Genomic DNA, 25,039 nt, shown 5'->3' with positions numbered 1-25,039 from the left:
CACAACTTCAGAAGATGCAAGGAGCGTGTTCTTAACTCTCCAAAACGAAGGTTGGTGAACAATAGAAAAATTGATATTTTGTTGGTTGGCGTTTATCATGGTGAGAAACCAGGGGTATTACGAGATATTATAACGTCCGAAGGTCATTTTAATTGTAATATTTATCCAATCTAGTACAATAATGTAGACCAAGGAATACCGATTAGGGAAGCTAAGTAATTAAGTTTTTCAAACTGGGCGTTTTGAACAGTTATAGTACCTAACACAAATGTTTAAAACTTCCGAGAATGGGCAGTATCGAGATAGCCCGACCACTGTCCGCGGACAGTTGTCCGCAGACTGTATAATAACAGTATCCCCTGAATCAAGCAAGCAGTGTATTTGTAATAAATTTTTTTAGTGACGTGACACCTCTTAGTAATAAGTAGTGACGATTAACGGGACAAATTATGGTTAATTTTCTAAAAAACTAGCAAATATGTCACCTTTAGATAAAAAAAGGACCCACGCTCAAACATTTTTCGAGGTACGTTAAGCGCGCGCACCGCAGTTCCTTTTAATATGATTATGACGTATCGTCTCGGTTTAACAATCATAACGTGATCACGTACTGTACGTGACGTATAATCTTACTTATTTAGTGAACATAGAGTGTGAGAGAGTGTGAAAGTAAAAGTACTATACTATACCTTGCGAAACGGACAAATTGGTTAGTCAATAAACTGGGATGAACCGCTTTTGGTGTTACGCCTTACGGGTCAGATAAATAAACTACTGTATTCTGGTCCCAATAGTTTACTGTGACTTTTGAGTTGAAGATTAGGCGTACATCATATGTCCCTAGTGTTTTGTTTAGCTCACCAAGGTTTAAGGACTATTTGAAAGTGAGGGATTTTACTAAGAAGAAGCAAACATCGACCAATAGCTCTTATTAATGCTATTTGTTTGTTAAAAGGCGAAATGTGGGATTCTATTCGCTTTAAATCCGGTTCCATAATGATACTTGACTTAGTGCGGCTTTGATGTCCGAGCAAAGCTATTATAAGTTAAACCTTAGTTTGTTAAAGTTGGCGGTTTTTCAAGAATCTCCGCCATACTGTCCATATCTCAGTTCTCGATAGGCGTAGAATCGTATCATACTGATAACTGATGTTGTGAGCAAAAACAACATAACCCCCTCCCGCCTTGAGCCTTCTGCTCGATATTATAATATTATATAAATTAGTGCTATCCCCAGATGGGTGTTTAAAGCTAATGGGTGCTACTAATAGTTTTGCCTTTGGTATTTGAGACGGGTTTTGAGAAAATCTCTCTAAACAGGCATATTTACATGGTTAGTGTGTTACTGAAATCTGTAATCTTTTCGGCAAAATAGCCAGCTACTGTAATAAACCAGAATTATAGCATATATTCTAAGATGACACTTATACGCAGCTCTGAACATCATACATTCTATTCAACTGTAATTATAGTGTTTAGAATTTGGTATAATGTACTGGCACGTCTGCCAGCTTTATTCTGACACAATAGATATAAATCACTCTACACGACACCGGAACTTCGATATGTTCCTAAGTTATAAGTTACGTGAATTTTCAAGTGCATACGGTAAAGTGATCTTTCCTTCAGTTACGCAATTAAATAACTATTCGAAACTGAAAGACTAGTTGTTCCCCTTGAAGATGTATGTACAGTAAAGCTTTGAACCCCGGCCCAAATTAATATCGCCTCAATCGAAAGTTGCTGGTAACAACTTATAAGTCAGTCTGATATTTTCAGTCTCGGTGTAATTTTGTGTCGCCAAGCAAGGATAAATATACAGGGGGGAGGGGGCAAAAGTCCTAATAGCTCAGTCACTGAGTGCCCAATCGAAATAATTCAATCGCATTACATTGTCCTGAAAAAAATGAGAATTCTGGTTTCTCATATGACCGCGATATAATACTATAATATCTTCGCCACAGTATGCCATCTGCAAAGCAACAACCCTCTAAAATAAGACACGACGTTGTATAAAGACCCAACTTATGCCCACTGACCAGAGCTGGTCCAGATTCCAGAACTCAGAAGTCGATGGTAACCCTCCTGTTATGAGAGGGGGGGGGGGGCAACCGTAGAATTCTACTCTACTTTATTCTACTTTATTCTACTTTTATTCTACGTTCCCCCCCCCCCCCCCCCCCCTATGAGAATATTCTCTAGCTGCTGTACGCTGCTTAGGATTTGTTTTTGTTCAGGGGCAGGCTTGTCACAATAGGTCCAGGGCTTCCGGACTTTTGGGCATGGTGCAGAGTTTGTGGTACACACTCAACTAGGTGGTCTGAGAGTCGGAAAACCTCCAAAAAGAGATGTCATCAGAATGGTAAGCCACTACCTGACTAAACCTGTGAATAGAGTTTTCTAGACTCAATAATCATGGCAGGTAATCTTCGGTGCGTTGCTGAGATACCGATTTAGTGAGTAGTAGGATGGTCATCAAATCTGAAAAGGCAGACCTGAGTTGATAGCACGGGTACTTGTAACGGTTTCCTCATTCTGCTCTCAGACTGACTAATGTCTCACTTTTTTATCTCCTGTTAAGATTATCAGTTTCTCCGCTGTTAGGATTGTTCAATTATGCTTTTTATTTTGGGACACACCATTGAGCCAGATTGTCGCAGCGTATGTCAGAGAAGTCTGAGTATAAATATTATATAGGCTTATTCTGTCACAAACAATGAATTATTAATCTCATTTGCCCTATCCCCAAGTTCTGATAAGTCTTACAAAGAAGATCAGTAAAAAATAACTGGGATATCATTACAGTTATTAAAGTTCCGATCGATGCTATTAGCCCAATGAATGGGTTTTTATATAGATTCTAAACGAACACTTATTCTTTTCAGGAGGGGATCTGCAATAAACAAAGACGCTATATTTTTGGCCAGAAATTTGGCGGAGTTCCTTCGTCTTGATATCGGTCTTGGCTGCAGTTGTTTCTCTCGAAATCAGGTATTCACTATTAAAAGCTATCCTGCCTGGCTTAAATCCTGGTTGTTAAAATTAAAAGCCCTTTTTGCATGGTCATCTTTAATTAAAAATAAATCAGCTTTGTTAATAATTTACTGTCGTCTCCTTGGTATTTCCACGGGAGACTTTGGGACCGGAACTGATCCGGCCCCCAAAGAGGGGTCAGATCACGTCACCAATTAGTGACGTATAATTAGTGATGTGATCCATGGATTGAATTTAATTGACATAGAAATGGGCTAGATCTGGGTAGAGTTCACATGTCATTTCTATAAATCATAGCTGTACATTAAGAAGTCAACATGATCTGACTTCTCGACTCGTAGATCACATAAAGGACGGAAGCTCTTGCTAAAGGGGGGGGGGGGGGGGGGGGGGGGGGGGGGGGGTTCAAATCCATGGATCACATCACCTAATTATACGCCACAAGCTTCAAGCTTGCATGTTAATTACTTGATGACGTATATGGTGGATCATATCACTCCGGCCCCAAAGTCTGGCAGCCGGTATTTCATGATAGAAGTTGGACATTTTCTCTCATTTTCACACGTAGAATCTTATTTTTTTCCCTCAGTGACGGTTTGAGGAGACACTGCATCTCACTGCTCGGTGGAGACACGGGGATATGAAGCTGTTAATCCCTCTTAAAGTCCACTGCACGTTGTCACAGAGCCTCAGTCCGATCAGAGCAAGCAGCAAAGATCAAAGGAGACTTTTCCTCCAATGTCAAACAGATAAATTTCGACAGAAAACTTCTAGCAGACCTCGGATGATTTAGGAAAGTAAACATACTTGCAATCTGTAAGACAAGTGACTCTACAGGAACTAGCAAGAGGCAGAGAAAAGTGAAGAAGATTCGACGACCGAAGCCTAGCAGATAAAATAATAGCCGATGAATTTGATACGACATCATAAAATACTGGAGTCCACAAAGGAGCATGTCCTACTTTTCAGCCGCTCCTCAATCGACAGATCCTCTTGATGGCTTGCAGACATCACGTCCTTGAGGCGGATCTTGTAAGAGGTCTGCCTCTAAGCAAACTGTTCGGTGACACAACATCACTTGAAGTAACCCTTTTTAAGATCATGAAGACCTCCTGGGAGATCTCAATCTGCAGAACATCGTCTTTCCCGATATCCCTACTTGCTACAGGAACGGAAGATCTTCTATCCTTCATTACTCAAATCCGTCAACTCAACAACCAGCCCAGGAGAATAAAAGGAATTACTAGAGCTAAACTTATCCATGGAGAAAGCATAGAGATGAAGAAAGGATGCGTCTTCCAGATACAAAGACCTGGAGCTGACCACCATGTCAGATGGATGGCTAAGTCCATATACATATGAAATGATTCTACTTCACTAGATAACACTTCACTGGACGAAGAAGAGAGACGTGCAGAAGATGGCTCACGTTGTTGTCTTCGTTTACTTAAGAGCTTGGTTCAACGCTCCTTTCCTTGAATCTGCAGCCTCCGCCGACACCCGTTTGTTACACTTACAGAGTCTTCAGAAGTACAAGAGTGTGGGACAGAGTATTAGCCATCATCACGACAGTCCTCAAGACATACCTTTAGAGCGAAGAAATCTCCTTGCAGCAAGAATAGGCCAACAAACTCTTGAAGCAATTCAAGTTGGAACTTGAAAACTTGTGTCGGTTGTTAATGTTATTGAGGCTTTATGAACGTCAAATAAGCCTAATTGATGAAAAATTATTCTGATATGTTTTGGTTTTATGACCAGGGGTTATGACAAATATAGTAATAAGGATGTTGGTCTAGTTTCTCGTACGGGTTTTCAACATACGCTTTAGTCCTACACTCTAGTTTGGGGTTGGATTTTTAAATAGTCACTTGAAGTACGTGTTAAAGTATCCTACGTGTTGTCGAGTGTGAGTGATTAAACATCTTGATCGCATGTTTATTGTTTACTGTTTAGTGTAGACCTTGTTCAGTAGAAACTCAGTACGGTGGTCCGCGGTAAATTTCATTCTTTATTATACGAAAATGCATGGACCTGCATGAGGTATGTTACCTGGGGACCGCAGGCTATAATGTTCCGCCGAATAGAGATTCGCGGAATGACAGACTAAGCGCCGCCCAGTAAGAGGTATGATAATACTGGGTTTCGAAATCTTTTCAATATCTATTCGATTGAGTCTTATTACCTGGGGACCCCGTTTCAAATTCTCATAAACGTATCAATTGAATTATATTTACTAAAACTCAAGTCTCATATTAAAGTATTAATATGACAACTGTGTTTAAGAACACAAAGCCAGGCCATAGCACTCCCGTCAATCTATTTGTCATGTCAATAGTTTACTGTTTACGAATGAGTCCATCATGTACTGTTCTCTTTGATGTATGTAATCAAATTATTAGATTATTAAAGTTAACATTTTGTGAAATGTCAATCACTTTATTATATTTACCTCAACCTGTAGACCTCTGGCTTTTAACACAATTGATATACCATATATAATATATGGTGGAATTACATCGGTCGCGTTTTGTGTGGAATTTAGGCGAGTTGTTATGTGATCATATTCATTAATTAATAATAGTTATATAATCATGAAACCTTTGATCCGTCAAAGTTCGGAATTGCAATTGACCAAAGGACATGAGGAGAACCTTCATGAAGTATCACGCTACTGCACCTAGAACTTACATTTCTCTTGTTGCCACTGTCACGTACTTCTTCAAAAAACGTATGAACGGTCTTCAGATATGAGATTATTACATTACAAAACATATATTTGCGCGCTCAGCATTCCACGCGCAAAAACGCGCCGTTTTAGAGAGACTTGCGCGTATTAGAGGGTTCAGTCTCACCAGGCTATGTTAATGAACATAATAGCCTGGGGTCCTCAGGTAATAATGAATTGTAATTGATTGATATGTAATATTTAGGCCCGTGGCCAGTTTTCACAATTTTGCTAGTACTTAAAGTAAGTTGTTCAGAATTGTCCTACATTCAAACGACGGGGTAAGCAAGCCCTTCGTTACGCCACTGATTTAGCTGCTTCTCTCCCCTCCTCTAGTCTCTCCCTCTCAGCTTTACCTGTAATAGAATTATCTTTTTAACGTGTATTATATTATATATTATGTATTAAAACTTTTACATCCTAATATGCAATATTCAATAGTATGTACAGCTGATTTGTTGTGAAAATCCTTATTCAATTTATGGACACGTTCATTTGAGTTTGAGGATATTGGTAAACATAAATGATAGCGATTTCGACGATAGTGGCTTAATTTTGACATATATTAACCTAGCACGTTCAGAAGTTCTGAACATTAGCCACGTAACCCATACTCCCATATGCACTGCTCAGAAAGAAAATCTATTGTTGTTAGGCACTATAATGGTTCAAATGTCACATTTTGTGTGACTTAGTTAACTGCAGTTGTCTAATTATCATTCCTTGGTCTGAAATATAGTAGATTAGGTCAATCTAACAATTATGATACAACATTGGTTAAAGGGCAAGGATCGAACGGTTACAAGGCAATATTTGGGTAACTTTGTCACACTCAGAATACCATACGGCATACCTCTATTCTACTGTGAGGTGTCCTCAAAAACCTTTTAACTCATTATTTGATGGTTGATCTACCAATCATAGCCCTAAAATATTTTGTTCCGAATAGGCACTTGGTTATTGGGAAATGAGGGTTAATTCTGTCACAATATATGGAATTTTAAATTTTGGGCGAATTATTTATATCTGATTTTGGTTTGAAAGGCGGGAAAACTTTACATGATGACAATGTAATTGATGCAAGTTAAGATCAGTTGATGTTTACATTGTCACAAAAAATGATATGAAATCGTAAATATGTTAAAAACAATGATTACAGAATGAATTAGTCTCTTATTTTTTATTTGAAAATTCAATTAATCATTATATATATAGATGTGGATACTGGCGGGGAGGTGATAATTGTTTGTTTACATTAATAGTGAGCACATGTTAAGCAGGCTGAGGAGGTGATAATTGTTTGTTTACATTTTAGGTCGAGCACATGTTAAGCAGGCTGAGGAGGTGATACATATTTTGTATTATAGAAGGTTTGTAACACTTGTAACGCCTTCTTGTTACCCCCCTTTGAGGACCCCGAATTATTTTCTGAACGAAAGCTCAAAAATAACCGAGAAATCAACCTTCTTATTAACTCATTTTGATGACTGTTTCTGACCTAAAATTGCACGAAAAATCGATTTAGCTAGGTTTCAGAACCTATAAACACTTCCTTATCCCTCAAAATTGATGTTTTATAGTTAATACGAGCAACAAGCAACATATATTTTGATCCTTCGGTTCTACTCATGACCTAAGGAGTTAAGCTGAAACCGAAAGATCGAGGCAATCCTCACCTTAACTGATCAAACTGGTACTAACACAATTTTCAGATAGAAATGTTCTTTGCGATACGTTTATTGCAGCTTTGCAACTTGAGTGAAGACCAGAGTACAAAAACACAGCATGTAAGCAACTCACTTTTGGTGACTGTTCCTCACGAACATTCTGATCCTGCAACATAACATCAAGGAGATCGTATCCTTAACAAATTGAACAGGCACTATCACAATTTCCAGAGCAGAGCATGATATTAACAAAGTCAAAAGAAACACAATGAAGGTAGGTTACGAACACCACAATAATATAACAATCATACTAACAGCTGAATTAAATTTATTCTGACGACTGGCAGCCCTGATGTGCTCCGTGATCCTTAACGAGCGACCAATAGTAATAGAGGTGTTATGTCACGTGACACCGATCCGACCAATAACAAACAGGAAGAGTAAGCGGATGCGGGATGGATATCGTATGTTTACTTTCCTTATCTGTATTTGACCCTCTGTTCAAATTGTTATCTCTACCACAGCTTGGCTTGGCAAGGTCAGCGTGCAATATCGGCACCGCGGTACCCACGCCATGATTGTTAGATGGCCTCTAGTTGACCAATAAAACCCGTATTTGTCGTATGTACAAAACCTGTAAAACAAAATACTTTATTACATAATAGAATAACTTTACAACCAAATTAAACCAATTCCAAATAAATACCTAATAACTAAACATTATAAATACTTACCGATTGGACGGTAGTGTGCTGCCAAAGTTCCACTCCTCCCCAGTCCAATCGGTTATCCTTCTTTGCTTGTCATTGCTAGAAAAGGTAAACACGGTTAGAAGTATTCTGTCACGAAAGAGAGAGAAAGGTGTGAACAGTAATAACATTCCCCAGTTTTCCTTTTCCAGCAATGCTAGCCCCAATTTCTCTCAAGATTGCACTATTAAATTACACAAAATTACGCTCGAAGATCCCGTCTGAGCTACAGCTGTCGTCAGATTATCACCCGCAGTGACCTATCTGGACGAATCCATTAAATAATTAAAATACAGTCAACAACCCCGTTTGAGTTATAGCTGTCTTCAGATTATCACCCGCAGTGACCTATCTGGACGGATCCATTAAATAATTAAAATACAGTCAACAACCCCGTTTGAGTTATAGCTGTCTTCAGATTATCACCCGCAGTGACCTATCTGGACGGATCCATTAAATAATTAAAATACAGTCAACAACCCCGTTTGAGTTATAGCTGTCTTCAGATTATCACCCGCAGTGACCTATCTGGACGAATCCATTAAATAATTAAATACAGTCAACAACCCCGTTTGGGTTATAGCTGTCTTCAGATTATCACCCGCAGTGACCTATCTGGACGAATCCATCAAATAATTAAATACGCTCAACAACCCTGTTGGAGCTACAGCTGTCTTCAGATTATCACCCGCAGTGACCTATCTGGACAAATCTACCAAACAATAAACTTGTACCCACAAATACGCTCAACAACCCTGTTGGAGCTACAGCTGTCTTCAGATTATCACCCGCAGTGACCTATCTGGACAAATCTACCAAACAATAAACTTGTACCCACAAATACGCTCAACAACCCTGTTGGAGCTACAGCTGTCTTCAGATTATCACCCGCAGTGACCTATCTGGACAAATCTACCAAACAATAAACTTGTACCCACAAATACGCTCAACAAACCCCGTTGGAGCTGCAGCTGTCTTTAGATTATCACCCGCAGTGACCTATCAAGACGAAACTGCCGAATATTAAAATCGTCCCTGTATTTTCGCTCAACAACCCCGTTGGAGCTGCAGCTGTCTTTAGATTATCACCCGCAGTGACCTATCAAGACGAAACTGCCGAATATTAAAATCGTCCCTGTATTTTCGCTCAACAACCCCGTTGGAGCAGATGTCTTCAGATTATCACCTTGAGTGACCTATCGAGACGAAACTGTTCAGAACTTATTACAGAGAAAAACATAACAAGTCATATTAAAATTTCTTCAAAACCCCGCTAAAATATAAATGCCACGCGCGCGCGCATTTTCAAATGCTAACACTATAAGTACTTTCTACACCTACGAGCTCAAAATTACTAGCAATAGAGAGATTCCTTTCTTCTCAAAAAAACTCACCGAGATGTTATAATATCTAGCTCAAAAACTAAAAGCGTCCCCATAAAACGAGTAAATAATTTGAGATAAATACTAAAAGAACAACTCAGCAAAGTAGATTAGCTACCTAAATTAGCTACAAACATATTATATACGCAGATATATTATTATGTTTACCTGCGACCACATTCTTTTGCAAATTAAAATGAAATATACAAACTTAAAATAAAAACTGACGAGACGAAATAATATATAATACTCCTGACATTGCTCAGCAATTAACTCGTAAAAAACGACTAAAACACGATTCTACGAATCATGGAACTGAATTTACATACTGAATATCACTCTTATTTCTTATAAACAGACATAATTGATCTTATAATAAATATTCGACTCATTTCTATATTTATTATCATAGAATCCGACAATAAAATGCGATAAAAACTTAAAACACGACACAACAAATTACAAAACATAAAGCTGAATAAACTCACAATTCCTAAAATAGAAACATTGACTTTTATTTGACTCAACGCTCTTGACTCATACATTTAACGACACAAAACATTCATTTGATTGCCTTCTTGTTTCTCAATCAAGATACTTTTCAAAATCTACTCTGAACAAAGGTTTTTATGTATTGCCAGCTCTCTCGATCATTCCGTATTTCCAAGGTCAGCCTTAAATAAAGACTGGGTACTGTCCTTCTTATACAGTTTGTCCAGTTCGGCAATGAGTTTATCAACTCCATCTTCTGCTCCTAGCACCTTTAATGTCGTGTTTATAGAAACCTCCTGTGGTCTACCTTTCATGTTCATAATCAGCTTACTAGCTTGCTGTTTCGTTGATGCTGCGGTGCCAAGCTGCCATATTAGCACTTTCTTCTTCCATGTGCTGTAGTCAGCGCTGTCGTCTAAAACTGGTATCTCACGAAGACTCATAGTTATAGTTCGACTCAAAAAACCCTAAAACTGTCTCTCAAATTAGTCTCTAAAATTGTAGTCTAAATAACACACAAACAAAGTGCCACTGTCAGGTCGTTGTGTAGAACGTTTTCCGACTTCCTGCTATCACTGTTAGGTGGCCTCTAGTTGACCAATAAAACCCGTATTTGTCGTATGTACAAAACCTGTAAAACAAAATACTTTATTACATAATAGAATAACTTTACAACCAAATTAAACCAATTCCAAATAAATACCTAATAACTAAACATTATAAATACTTACCGATTGGACGGTAGTGTGCTGCCAAAGTTCCACTCCTCCCCAGTCCAATCGGTTATCCTTCTTTGCTTGTCATTGCTAGAAAAGGTAAACACGGTTAGAAGTATTCTGTCACGAAAGAGAGAGAAAGGTGTGAACAGTAATAACAATGATTACGTCATGAACTAAAAATAGTGTGATTGTTATACATACGTATACTCTTACTAGTGTAACCCGTGCCTTCGGCCGGGACTTTACTGTCACAGTTGCAATGTAAAAGTATACAACCGCATTATATATTTGATATCACGCATAACGCTGTCTTATGAAAGTATGAAATCTCCCTACAGTTGAAACAAAGCGGCCGCAAGAGTGAGCTCTAAGCTTATAGTATTACGTGGGGCTAAACTAATTACGTTACATGTTATCCTCCTCGTTCTCTCTCCCATCCATTTATGTCACATTTCTGGAACAAAATCATCAATTAAACCACTTACCACCGGCCGATTTTTATAAAATTTGCTTATGGGCTTCGTCAGAGTTTTGTCAGCACTATACCGAAAAAACCAGTCCCGTAACTATTACCGTTTTTTTTGTATAACCGTTCGGAAATTACACACAGACACACAGACACACACACATTCTGGTGTTATTAACTGTTGAGTGTTGGGGGGAGGGGGGGTTGCTTACGATAGGCTGTGGTCGCTCCTCCAACTGACTGTGGTTCTTACCGTCCAATCATGAACAGAATATTAACATTGTTTAGTTATAGTATGTCTCGGTTGAATGCGGACATTAGTATTATTAAGTTTTCTGTAATATGTGGTCGCGATTATGAACTCAGTGGGATTCCAAATGATGAACTGTGCCTTACACCAACTGGAGGCAAAGGAATATATTATATTTATGATATGAGTGCTCCCTAGCTTAACGTGGACGGTAAGTGTTTGAAAACAGAAACTAGGACACGAATTCTCTGACAAGAAATTTATGTTACAGTAGCAGGCACTTGCGGTGTACACAAGGACGGACATGGTTTTACCCAGAACTACCTACCAGTTGCAGTTCAACATGATGCAGTATATAATATATTTTTACTATGTAGTATGTTGTCTTTTATTCTTTTGTATCTTCTGAGACTGTGTTCACACACACCTCCACAGTACCTGGTCCCTTCAAACAACTTCCGCAGTGACATAATATGTTCTAAATATAACAAACTTGGTTTATTGAAAACGGCATATTAAGATTCTAAGACTGAGAGGAAATTAAATTCACATCGATACATGCACAGTTAATTTTTAAGCACGGACACAGTAATCATGGTAGCATGAATTCAAACAGACAAGCAGTGTTATTTGCAGTAGCACCAGTTAACGATGGAGTATGTTTTCAGTTTGCGAGCCTAAATGTAAAGGACCGTCAATGTGGCCAAAAATACGATACGAATATGTACGGTACCAGCTAAAAAATCTGCCAGTTACATTCAATACAAGTAGATTTTAAATAAAAATCGTAACTTTAATAGCGTACAACAAAGCTGTAACCCATGAACCGAAATGAAATGCAGCTGGTGAACGAACTAAAAGTAAAGAGGGGTCGACTGAACCATTTCAACAGCGCACCTATTACCCGTTATCGATTTTATCAATACTTGAACTTCAGTGTTATCTCATCTAAAATAAACACCCCACACACAAAATGAATTCCATCGACTTTGAGGGCAAGTGCAGCATTTAAAGTTACACAAACTCTTATTACAATTGTGAGAAGGATTCCAAGTTTACATATTTAAAAAAGGCAAAGACTAATTACACAGCACAAATTGAAATTTTGAGTGTCTAACCTGGTAAAAATGAACTGCACAATGTTGAACTAGTACTTCAACTCTGTCAGGTATAACCATGCTTGTCCTCCTGTATACTGCCTCCTCCTGGAACATATAGTTCTTGTCAGTGAAGTCGTGTCCTAGATTCTGTTTTCAAACACTTACTGTCTAAGTTAAGCAAAGGAGCACTCATGGATATATGCATTATTCCTTTGCTTCCAGTTGGTGTAAACTTAAAGCACAGTTCATCATTTGGAATCTCACTCAGTTCATAATCGCGACCTCATATTAGAGTAAATGTTTTTAATAATACTAATCTCCGCAATTGAACAATTAAACCGAAACATGCTATAACTAAACAATGTTAATGTTCCGTTCATGATTGAACGGTTAGCATCACAGTCAGTTGGAGGAGCGACCAACACACTATCAAGATCGGTTGTTTATCTTAAACCCACCCCCCCCCCCCCCCCCCCAACAGTTTGTATTGTACGTGGGCAATGGGCACGGTTATATAAGTACAACAATCACACTATTTCAAGTTCATGACGTAATCATGGCGTGTTTACCGCGGTGCAGATATTCCACACGGACCTTGCCGAGTCGAGATGTGGTAGAGATAACAATGTGAACAGAGGGTCAAATAAAGATAAGGATAGTAAACACACGATATCAATCTGCTCACTCTTCCTGTTTGTGATTGGACGGATCGGTGTCACATGACATAACACCTTTATTACAAGTGGTCGCTCGTTGAGGATCACGGAGCACATCAGGGCTGCCCGTCGTTAGAATAAATTTAATTCAGTTGTTAGTATGATTGTTATATTGTGGTGTTCGTAACCTACCTTCATTGTGTTTCTTTTGACTTTGTTATCATGCTGTGCTCTGGAAATTGTGATAGTACCTGTTCGATTTGTTAAGGAGACGATCTCCCTGTTCATATGTTACAGGATCAGAATGTTCGTGAGGAACAGTCACCAAAAGTGAGTTGCTTACCTGCTGTGTGTTTTCGTACTCTGGTCTTCACTCAAGTTGCAAAGCTGCAATAAACGTATTGCAAAGAACATTTATATCTGAAAATTGTGTTAGTACCAGTTCGATCAGTTAAGGTGAGGATTGCCTCGATCTTTCGGTTTTAGCCCTAGGTCAAGAGCTGTAGAACCGAAGGATCAAAACATATGTTGCTTGTTGCTCGTATCAACTATAAAATATCAATTTTGAGGAATAAGGAAGTGTTTATAGGTTCTGAAACCTAGCTAAATCGATTTTTCGTGCAATTTTAGGTCAGAAACAGTCATCAAAATGAGTTAATAAGAAGGTCGATTTCTCGGTTATTTTTGAGCTTTCGTTCAGAAAATAATTCGGGGCCCTCAAAGGGGGGTTACAAGAAGGCGTTACAAGTGTTACAAGTGTTACAAGCCTTCTATAATACAAAATATGTATCACCTCATCAGCCTGTTTAACATGTGCTCGACCTAAAATGTAAACAAACAATGATCACCTCCTCAGCCTGCTTAACATGTGCTCACTATTAATGTAAACAAACAATTATCACCTCCCCGCCAGTATCCACATCTATCGGGTGCCCTCTGGACGGCATAGGACTATATATGTAGGGAGCGAAACTGGAATTATGCTATTCACTATTTTATAGAAGGTCATAAGATCGTTATAAATAAACTTCTGTTTAACAGGGAGAATATTTAGTTTCTTTTGCTCTGTAGCAAGTTTCTCGTCATTATAACTGGAGTAAGGTTCACCATTGATCCATTTAATAGCCCTCTTTTGGATAGCAACAAACTGTTGAAGATGAGTTGCAGATTGAGGGGACCATATGACAGAACAATGTTCAAATATAGACCTAATTAACGCTAAATAGAACGATCTTTTCTGCCTTTTATCAGTAGTGAAATGACATGTTCTCTTAAGTAGTCCGAGTCTAGAGGTAGCTTTGGAAACAAGCGCTTTACATTGTGCACCCCAATTAAACCTGGAGTTTATTGCGACTCCTAAATCTGACTGAGAGGGCACAAAGTCAATATCACTTCCAGAAAGTTTATAAAAGAAGGTATTGAATGGCAAGTTATCCAGCACGTTTCTTTGCAGGGACACAGAGAGGGCTTTGCACTTTTGTGGGTGGAACTTCATTCGATTTCTCACTGACCAATCATATAATCTGTTGATGTCATTTTGGATTATGTGATGGTCAGGGTAACCAAGGATCTCCCTCCAAATTTTAGTGTCATCTGCATAAAGGGCGATATTGGTGCCTTCAGAGACACAGGAGAACATGTCATTTATAAATATTACAAACAATAAAGGGCCAAGTATAGAACCTTGAGGTACACCAGACCGAACTGGTAGAGAAGAAGACGTTTGGCCTCCTATCAGTTATATTATAACTCTTATAATAACTGATGTGACAAAGTAAACATGTCTTGCCCCTATTTTGAAGATCTATATATTCTATGACTCTATTAGAATTGAACATTCTTCCAGAAAAAAATCGGTAGAATATTGTCCAGAACATCAGAGCTCAAGTTCAACAATTTTAGGTTAAATTTGTCAAAGTCACTAAAAATGTGACAAAATTAACTTTTCCTGCCCCAACAATTTCAAGATAGTGTGTAAAAATTAGCATAGGCTGCTTTATTGCCTATATAAATCAATCCAAACTACGAAAAAGATCTGTTAATCTGATGACGATTACCTAACTCTAATAATAACTGATGTGACAAAGTAAACATTTCTTGCCCCTATTTTGAAGATCTATAACTCTATTAGAATTCAGCATTCTTTCAGAAACGATTGGTAGAATATTGTCTAGAACATCAGAGCTCAAGTTTAACAATTTTAGATTAATTTGTCAAAGACACTGAAAATGTAACAAAATTAACTTTCCCTGCCCCAACAATATCAAGATAGTGTGTTAAAATTGACATATGATGCTTAATTGCCTATATTAATCGATCCAAACTACAAAAAAAAGATCTGTTAATCTGATGACGATTACCAACTCTTATAATAACTGATGTGACAAAGTAAACATGTCTTGCCTCTATTTTGAAGATCTATAACTCTATTAGAATTCAACATTCTTTCAGAAACGATTGGTAGAATATTGTCCAGAACATCAGAGCTCAAGTTTAACAATTTTAGATTAATTTGTCAAAGACGCTGAAAATGTGACAAAATTAACTTTCCCTGCCCCAACAATATCAAGATAGTGTGTTAAAATTGGCATAGGATGCTTTATTGCCTATATTAATCGATCCAAACTACGAAAAAGATATGTTAATCTGATGACGATTACCTAACTCTTATAATAATTACTGATGTGACAAAGTAAACATGTCTTGCCCCTATTTTGAAGAGCTATACCTCTATTAGTATACTACGTAACTTTATCATCAATGAACTAGTTATTTTGCCAGCAAGGAGCTAACAGAGTTATAATAATTTTTTTGTGACGAAATAACCCTATTTTTGACCATGTTGCGGTAGTTTAATTGTGACACTGTTAACATATTACCACCCGATAATGATTTATGTGACTGGTGCGTGGTACTAGCAGTGTTGTTTGAATCATAGTACATAATATAAGGGGTTTAAGCTGGTATATCATTATTTGTTCAATTTCACACATGTTCAGATATCATCAAGATTATGTGACAAAGTAAACTTGTTTGTGCCTTCTGTGTTTTAATTCCTTACGACTATATGATATAATAACAATTCCTATCACTTCCAGGCCATCAAATAAACCTACACTACTCAGCATTGCTTATCAGGGTGCCCTAAACATTCTTCACATGTTTTCTTAAATGTGTGACAGAGTAAACATGAGTGCACCATCTAACGAAAAAAGTCGTCAAATATGTAAGTAGAGGTCATACGTACCCATCCAATCAACTGGACACTCAAAAATCTGGTCAAAAATGGCAGCAAGGGGTCCATATTTACTCCGTCACATGTTTATAGTGTGACAATGTAACCATTTCCGTGCCGGCCGTATTTAAGCGATATCTTATCACCTGATTAAGATATCGTTAAGTGACAAAGTTAGCCTAGAGGATGAGACGATTATCCTAACCATCAAGGGTTTGTGTAATTTCATAGTGTGACAAAGTCAACTACACTGTGCCTTTTAATAGGGTCACTTATATTTACCAATATCCTCAAACTCAAATGAACGTGTCCTTATACGTTTCACAGTGGGCTACCATGCTAGCATAGGCCTAAAATCGACTTTCTTAAATTTCTTTGAAAATAAGCTTTCCTTATTGTAAAACGCTAGCCCGATTTCATGCAAAAAACCGTAATTAAAAACTTTGCAAGATGCCAAAATGGCGTCGCGTGAAAAAATAGCATTTTTCACTGTCAAGAAATTTTGCCTTTTTTAGCCAAAAATTGCCTAATATTTATTATTTTGGGCTAAAATGCCTGATCAAGGCAGTTTTTAATAATTGAAATACAGTATAGTACTTAAGAATACTCAGCCATCTAAAAAAAACTGTGTGACTTTAACATTTTCACCTGATTTTTGACCGCGCCTTTTTTATGGCGTGTATTTTAGGCAATTTTTGGGGTATTTAACGACAGAAATCGTTGTTGGTTTGCAATAGTTCGGTATAATGCATGGTATCATCAGAAAGCTTAGACAATTCCCTATCAGATGCAATAAGAATCACTTTGGGAACTTTTGGGCAACTCTGTTTACAAAATTAAGAAACTCAAAAATTGGGTAAAATTTGCTGCATTTTTAGATAATTTATGAGCTCAATTTTGCTATTAAATTGACATATTTTAGTTATTCTCCATGTTTGTGGCCTTTTTTGCATCCTAGACCAGATGCATATGGATGAAAAATCAAAATATCACAATTATTATAGTTAAAATTGATAAAAATCCAAAAAATCGTGATTTTAAACGAAATTTTTGAAAATAACAGGAACAATTTTGGTGTTTCAGAAAATTTTGGTCATATAAATGGGCACAACTTTTGTTCTGATCAATATTTTTTCATAATTCAAAAAGATTTGAGTTCCTAAGATAGCTGTCCTTCGTTTACAGTTCATAAAAGAGCTTTAAAATTGATTAAACCTCTAAAAAAACAACTTTTCCTGGGATCAGCCTCCTATTTTTTGACTACAAGATTGCTTAAAATCGGCCCAAAAATTTTTTCTGAGACATTTTCGGCCCTGTAAATGATTGGAATCGTATTTTTGTACCCAAATTACCTTAGAAACAAAGTTAGGGGCATGTGTGATGGTCTAAAATACCCTATGCTAGCATGACCCCCACTCACAGCCCACTGTGCGTTTGTGCTTGCAGCTGATATCAGGCTTGGGGTGGTGCTTTAGAAGCGGTATTTCGGGTACTAACTTAAAGCTCTTACAGGCAACTGGTTCCTTTTGCCAGCCGTTTTTAGTCTAGTACTGTCTCATTTCTGGTGTCACAACATGCGCACAAAAATTTTGTTATGACAACGTGGAATTATTTGTATCACGTCGTAACCCCCTGTCATTGCACGAAGTGGTCTTGTGGCGAAAGCCACGAATGACGAAGCCGCGCACTTGTGCGCGGCAGGGTTACAACATGAAACAAGGCATTATGGACTATCGATTTATGAAATTTCAACATTTAGAATACAAGCCAGTTAATGAAATATTTTAAAAATAACTTTCACTTCTGCTTCACAAATTTTTATTTAATTTTGAATTTATTAGTTTAGGCTCGGTGCCGTCATTAAATCATTGACTAGCACTGCCCTGATAAAAATGTATGATGGAGACGAATTTCCGAGTAGTATATAGTAAAAAAGCGTATTTTACATAGCATAATCTAATTTTCATGAGCATATCTAATTTTCATGAGTTTATTATTGGATGTTCAAGTTTAACTATGTTTATTATATGTTTATATATTATGATATCATTATTCATTGTAATATGGCGATAAAATTTAAATTTTGTTTTACTTAAAATTATGTTTTACTTAGTCTAGCACAGCTCCTAGCAAATCCTAGCAATCACATTAAACTTCATCTGCCTTATTAGTTTTTGATGTACTTTTTTACTATTGTATTCATTATTCATTAGTTGAGTATCTAGTTTTTTGAAATACATTTATAGGTCAGCTGCTTTGACATTGGTAATCTTTATTTTCATTCAAGAATATAATCTTGCAGATAGAGAATATATAGTCTATTCCTTAAGGACTATCGATTAATTGTAAGCAATTAACTTGAATTCATTAATTAGTTAACAAGTGTATTATAATCTTGAATATTTTTTGACCTTTCCATCGTTCTAGGATAATATTTGCGACATCATGGACTCGTCAACAGACTGGACATGCCTTATTTGTTGTGAGCTGTCTGGGTTCAAAGTTTTGGGCAAATGCAACCACGCAATCTGCTTATCTTGTGTTGTAAAACAGAGAGACATTTGTGAACAGAAGTACTGTCCAGTTTGTAGAGAGGATCTTGAGAAGGTTTGTTCCGAATAATTCAATTATATATTATAAAATTATACAGTACTTACAAATTACCTTATTTTATGGTTTGGAGAAATGAATGAATTCGGAGAGCCATGAAAAGCATGTTTGGCAGAAAATATTGTTTTCCTGACCTCACAATTACAAGTTTCAATAGTCTTAATTCTGAAGAAAAAAGACTAAACTTATCATATTTCAGGTTATTGGAGTCTACCAACAGACTCAAGGCACCTATGAAGATCTGGAAAAGGTCTGCAGGATTTCAGGTTCAAAACCTGGGTACAAGTTCCAAGATAATAAAGTGCTCCATGCTTTCAGGTATAAAATCAAAATTTTAAACAAGATAAGGAGCATATTATTATATAACACTGTTCATGAATTAATTAGTGCTGCACGATGTGTAATCAAAAGTAACAACTTTTGTAAAATTTAAGCGTACTCCATTTTACCAATTTATAAAAATTTCACATGAAACGAACTTAAATCACGATTCTAAATTGCGTGTGCAATAGCATTACACATACCCAGTACCCACTGACCTTCACAGACCCAAAATTTTGGGCAGGATCAATCAAGGTTGTTAAATACGTATTAGGAGGGAATACGTATTGGAATACGAATACGTATTCCTCCTCGAAAATTGACGTATTACGAAAAGGTGTGTCGTTCGCAAAAAATGTTATCTTATCGGATTATCCATGAAATTTGATTACAAATTTAAGTTATCATGTATAACTGCACTCCTTTATTTAATGCATGATCAATGATGAGGGTGGCGCGCAGCTGTAATGTTTAATTTTGACAAATCAGCGTATTACGGCGTATTATGGCGTATTCGTGGACGTATTTAACAATCCATAGAAATTACCGTATTCCGGCGTATTACGACGTATTCTTTATTAGAACCGAATACGTCGTATTCTTTCACGAAAATTTGACGTATTTAACAACCTTGGGATCAATATTTTAACTTTTTGAGGTAAAGAGGTAAAGACCTCTGGTAGATCATCATAATCTTCTGTTCATCATAATCTCCGTGATCCTCCAAATCGTGACCTCCGGCTCCCTTAAATGAAAGGAGACACAAATGCCAAAATATAATACATACATTTTTTGCCTACAACTGTAGATTTTCATTACACTTCGCTCATATAGCCCGACAGTAAAATAGTTTATATATCTGTGCGATTTTCTTAAAGAAGGAAGTGCGATCCGAGGTCTATTTTTGCATATAAAATTTGAATCGGTATGTGGATTAGTGAATTTTAAATAACAGTAGAACGCCTTCAATTTGAAAAAAGTATTTGAGGATTTGAAAAGATTGCTCGAAGGATTACACGTGTCAGGAAGTGATTAATAGCTGGTAGAGGAAGGCACTGACATAGTGATGTCAGAAGATGAGTGATCAATTAAATAAGGCCTATTATCGCAATGTTTTATTGTCAACTTAAATTCAGTCAAAATGTGCTATACAGACACAGTGGATATGTTTAAAATCGGTTTAAAGCTTTAAAGGCATGCTTATTTAATTTGTCACAATATGATTTCAAGAAGCTCTGTACTTGGGATATATTAAAATAAACTAGAGTATGTTTAAGTTAATAAGTTGATAAGTAGGTAATTTTAATTACCTAAAATATGTTCTATTTCGCAGGGAGTTGTTTGCTATGAGGTGTAAAGTTTGTAAACGTGACTGCAGGACGGTTCAAGCCCTCGAGGAGCATCTAAAACGGGAACACAACAGATTCTTTTGCCAGGTATTGGGTGTACGAAAGAAAATCGTGTTGTTAAAAATTTTGAAAGAATCCTCTGTGGCAGGCAAATTCACTATCTTAGGCTTAGCTCAATTAATAGTTCTCTCTCTACTGTGTGTAACTGGTAATATAGGGGACATACCTCGCGTTTAATCTGCTCTCTTTTCGGTGTAACTGCTTTGTGTGCAGTGTATTATAGTATACACATATTATAAGTTAACATATTATAATGCTTTTGGACACGAAGGGAAACACACAACGTAAGGCTTGAAATCTTCGTAAAACTACATCATTACTCATTAGAGCCTCAAATTATTTGTTATATACAGTAGTAGTGTTGAAAGTATTAAAACTAACTAAACAAAGAGAATCGGAGCCGGAACCTTATAATCCGTGATCAGAGCTAGAGGCAGTTGCAGAGTCGGTTTTAAAACACAACGACCCGTTAAGTTCACATTGAGCAGATACATCGGCGAATCAGATTTTAAGAAAGGCGCAGTGCGCTTTACTGTGCAATACCGTGTTCGGTGTTTGGCAACCTGTCAAATATTTCATTTTGGGCAATTTCTCGACTATGTTTGTTTGTACTTATATGCTGGACTGTGTAATTATTTGAAAAGTATTTGATTAAAAATCGTGGTGCAACGTGGCAGTCGAGCAAGCTGCTAATTATATTCTCTACAGTGCGACATGATTTATGTCCTTCCCGATGAGGTGATTTAAAATGATTTATGTTCTTCCTGATAAGGTGATTTTTAGCGCTGTAACTTTATAAAAGTTAATTAAACCACAGTATATTTTATTCAGGTATTATTTTGAAATAAGGCAATGAATCAGCATAAATTATCAGTATTCAAATAATAATCCACTCACTACCTGAGCGGGGGCCACGAACAACAAAATTCAGCATATATAAGACTGGTTATAACCAACTTGTAATTATTAGAACGCTACTCCTCCTTAAACAGAAAAGGTCGGCCACAGTTTATACTATATATTATATAGTTATATACAGTTTATACTAGGGTTCATGTCAAGGAATTTAAGTATTATTGTTAGTGACCTTTCAAATTGAAGACTAAAAAATTTGACTTGCTAATCCTTCACTTCAAGTCCATTCTCTGGAACGTAGCAATTGAACATATTAATTGTTGAAAAAATTAAAGTATGTGACTTATTTCAGATATGTAAAGAAAACCTGAAAGTGTTCACAAAAGATCTCAACGTTTACTCTAAAGAAACTCTACGAAAACATCGCGTCAAAGGGGACGATGCTGACGCTTCTATGAAAGGTTTGTTTTACTACATAATATGCACATAATGTTTGCATAATATTGTTATTGAATCGGCACTAACGGCATTTATAAAACAATTTTATAAATAAATCAAAATGTCACCATATAAGATAATATAAATGTAGAATAAATATAATAAACACGCTCCAAATATCCATATAATTTTATTGTACTTAATTAGCGCATAGTGAGTAGCTGTGTCTACATCTGTGTCTACAGTGAGTAGCTAGGGCGTTTTCATAAAAAGATGACAAAATTTGGTATTCTTGTTCGATTTGTTTCAAATGTCACTTTTTTTTGTAAACAAACTGTGTATACGTGTGTATTGTGGGAAATGTGTCTCAACATCATCCGCCACGCTTTCTAAAGATATGTGCTATATATAATGTGTTTTTTAATTGGTTCCAGCCTAACAAATAGCTAATCAAATAATATTATTCTCTGTGGTCATCTTCTTACTAAATCTCTCGAATGTCCGGAGCCCAGATTTATAGATCCTTTATGAAGATCATGAAGAAAAAAGCGATTTGTATTTGCTCCTAAATATTTTCAAGCATACGTTACCAAATACCAGTCCTTATCTTATCCAAATACTTTTCTGGGATGTTTAGAAACACTGCTGAGTATAAGTTTTATCTTAAAAGTGGTGTTATTAAACTTCAAAATATAACCCCAACGGCCAACACGCTTCAAATATCCACATAATTTTATTGTACTTATAATACCTTCCGGGAATTATATCCACTAAAAGTCTCGGTCACTGAGAGCTGATAATTTGCCGATATATCCCGCAAGGGAAGCCAAGATATTATCAGCATAGACCTCAGACTGGCTGGCGGCAAGTTGTAAAACAAATAACACTGGCGTTCTATATATTAGACACTATATTGTATCATGCGCACGTATCGGATTACACCCCTTCCAATTCGGAACCGGAAAATATTATAATACATAATACCTCCGGTTCTTCGGGCCGCAAATTCCCTCCAGCAAGCTGTCGGGAATTATCAAGCGGAGCCCGAAGAGCCGAAGGCATTATTATATTATAATTAGCGCACAGTAAGTATCACGGGTCTCGGCATGTACAAATCTTGACAGTGAGTAGCTGTCATATACGACCATATATAATATATATCTACCAACATATTTCATTTAACTTCCTAGTACTTTTTAATCACGACCCTCACATACAACTTATAAGTGACAAAGATTGTCCATTAAGGGGGCATACCCCAAAACAGTGGTTTGTGCCGTCCAACCCAAATGACCTCATAGGCAGTTCAGTGACCATCTAGCGCACCGTTTCCACATCAAAAAAAATTATTTTGAGAATACCCATTTTTGTAATCTAGCATTTCCTGGTTTTGTGGAATTTTCGGAAAAACACAATTTGTTTCATGGAGAGGCTATAAGTTAATCATTTCTTGCGGTATCGGGTTGAAATTTTGCTCGCCCTTTATTCACATCTATTTCAAGGTGTGTGTAAAATCTTGATATCTTATCTAAAAAGGCTGGTGTGTTATAAATTTGTAAAGTTAAAAAAGTCAAAAAGTTGAAATTGTCATTTTCAGATTTATTTTAACCAAAACGTCAGTCAGGGAAGATCGGATTGATTTGATAGTTGACATGAACTTGTTCTCTGAATTCTGGCGCAGTTTTTGATGCCCTCAAAAATGTTTTTACTCATTTATCTTCAGATCTATTGGACCTCAAAGCCAAACAACAAATTTAGGCACATTTTTTCCATCGCCTAAAAAGGCAATAGATGGTTAGAAGTGGTAGGATTTGAGAATGGGTATAGTGGGTATAGGTTTTTCGTCGTGTCACAAAGCAAAACATGCATTAACCTCCGCAAACACGTGCTCCTTTACAAATTATCACTTGATGGTCGCGCGCGCATTTTACAATGCTTTTATGTCAAGGTGTACTCTATACCAAGAATCGAGCTAATAAATCGTGTACGGCGCGCATGTATATCTCTTTTCGCTATTATACATTTTGATTCGCATTGATATTTGTCGTTTAAGCTTTCGTTAACTTCATGCGATACAAACTTCTCATTTTGTTGTGGGTGCTTGGTGCAACCCGATATTAGTAATCCGTTATGCTGTTGTATAAATTATGATGTTATGACTATCATGTTGAACATGATTGCCAATAGATTGATTCATTATATTTAGACGAAATGAACGATACATTTTATTATGATTCACATTGTATTAACTACCACAGATTTGATTGGGTGACATCTGTCCGACAGTCGAATTACCGGTTTCGGACAAGAGTCGCTGTCAGATAGGAGTCGTTTTTGGCGACATCTGTCCAACTTTCGGATCACATTTGCAATTTCGGATCACGTTCGTATTTCACAAGCTCACGTGTAATCTTGTGACGTTGCTCCTACAGTCCTAATATAATGCTGATTTGATCCATTGAGATCTGATCCATCGATACGTGATTGACTATTTGAGGACAGGATCATGCTAGCCGTACACTAACAAGCTGTAACAAGCTGCCAATCACATCACAGCCTACATTACACACAGGAGAGCGGTATGGAGATCAGTTATTTATATAACATTTAAACTATTGTCCAATTTTTGACATCAAATGAAAATAAACTATGGTAGAGTTCAGCTCAGGTCATATCTCAGTTCAGATCATGTCTCTAATTGGAAAATGGAAATGTGTCGTATTGCAATTAGATCACAATTTCGGACAGATGTCTTTTTTTTCTGGTAACATATTGAGTCGGACAAGAGTCGCTGTCGGACAGATGTCCTTTTAACTGCATCATGCATATCACCGCACAGGCTGCGCTACGGTTCTCCGGTCGTTTAACTTTCGATTCAAATAATTGACAACGGCAACCCCTCCATTTTGTTCTCTGTAACGCCCCAAAGAAATTTGGTAATTTAACCAATATGAAACGATTGTTAATTGTA

The 25,039-nt window shown here is 37.0% G+C and overlaps 3 protein-coding genes across 5 annotated transcripts in view; 2 read left to right on the top strand and 1 right to left on the bottom strand.

The window, feature by feature from the left end:
* The window catches only part of LOC134816726 (arginine and glutamate-rich protein 1-A-like), a 1,122,901-nt gene that overhangs the window by 107,485 nt on the left and 990,377 nt on the right, over positions 1–25,039 (top strand). The window lies entirely within an intron of this gene.
* The window catches only part of LOC134816734 (PHD finger-like domain-containing protein 5A), a 121,052-nt gene that overhangs the window by 51,924 nt on the left and 44,089 nt on the right, over positions 1–25,039 (bottom strand). For 2 of the 3 annotated variants that reach the window (XM_063825714.1, XM_063825715.1), the window contains exon 1: positions 21,106–21,125. The exons of the other annotated variant lie outside the window; for it this stretch is intronic. The gene's annotated coding sequence lies outside the window, so the exon portion shown is untranslated. Of the gene's footprint in view, positions 1–21,105; positions 21,126–25,039 lie in introns of those variants that run through there. 3 annotated transcript variants of the gene reach the window in all.
* LOC134816719 (E3 ubiquitin-protein ligase ZNF598-like) overlaps positions 1–25,039 on the top strand; it is a 43,833-nt gene that overhangs the window by 11,399 nt on the left and 7,395 nt on the right. Inside the window, exons 2-6 of the mRNA XM_063825688.1 lie at positions 5,976–6,077; positions 18,863–19,042; positions 19,245–19,363; positions 20,700–20,802; positions 21,983–22,091. Coding sequence (XP_063681758.1) covers positions 18,881–19,042; positions 19,245–19,363; positions 20,700–20,802; positions 21,983–22,091 — 493 coding nt within the window. The 5' untranslated portion in view covers positions 5,976–6,077; positions 18,863–18,880. The remainder of the gene's footprint in view (positions 1–5,975; positions 6,078–18,862; positions 19,043–19,244; positions 19,364–20,699; positions 20,803–21,982; positions 22,092–25,039) is intronic.

Source organism: Bolinopsis microptera, chromosome 6 (genome assembly GCF_026151205.1).
Source record: "Bolinopsis microptera isolate Bmic1 chromosome 6, MBARI_Bmic_1.0, whole genome shotgun sequence".
NCBI classification, from domain to species: Eukaryota; Metazoa; Ctenophora; class Tentaculata; order Lobata; family Bolinopsidae; genus Bolinopsis; species Bolinopsis microptera.
This window is presented reverse-complemented; position numbering and strand designations above follow the sequence as displayed.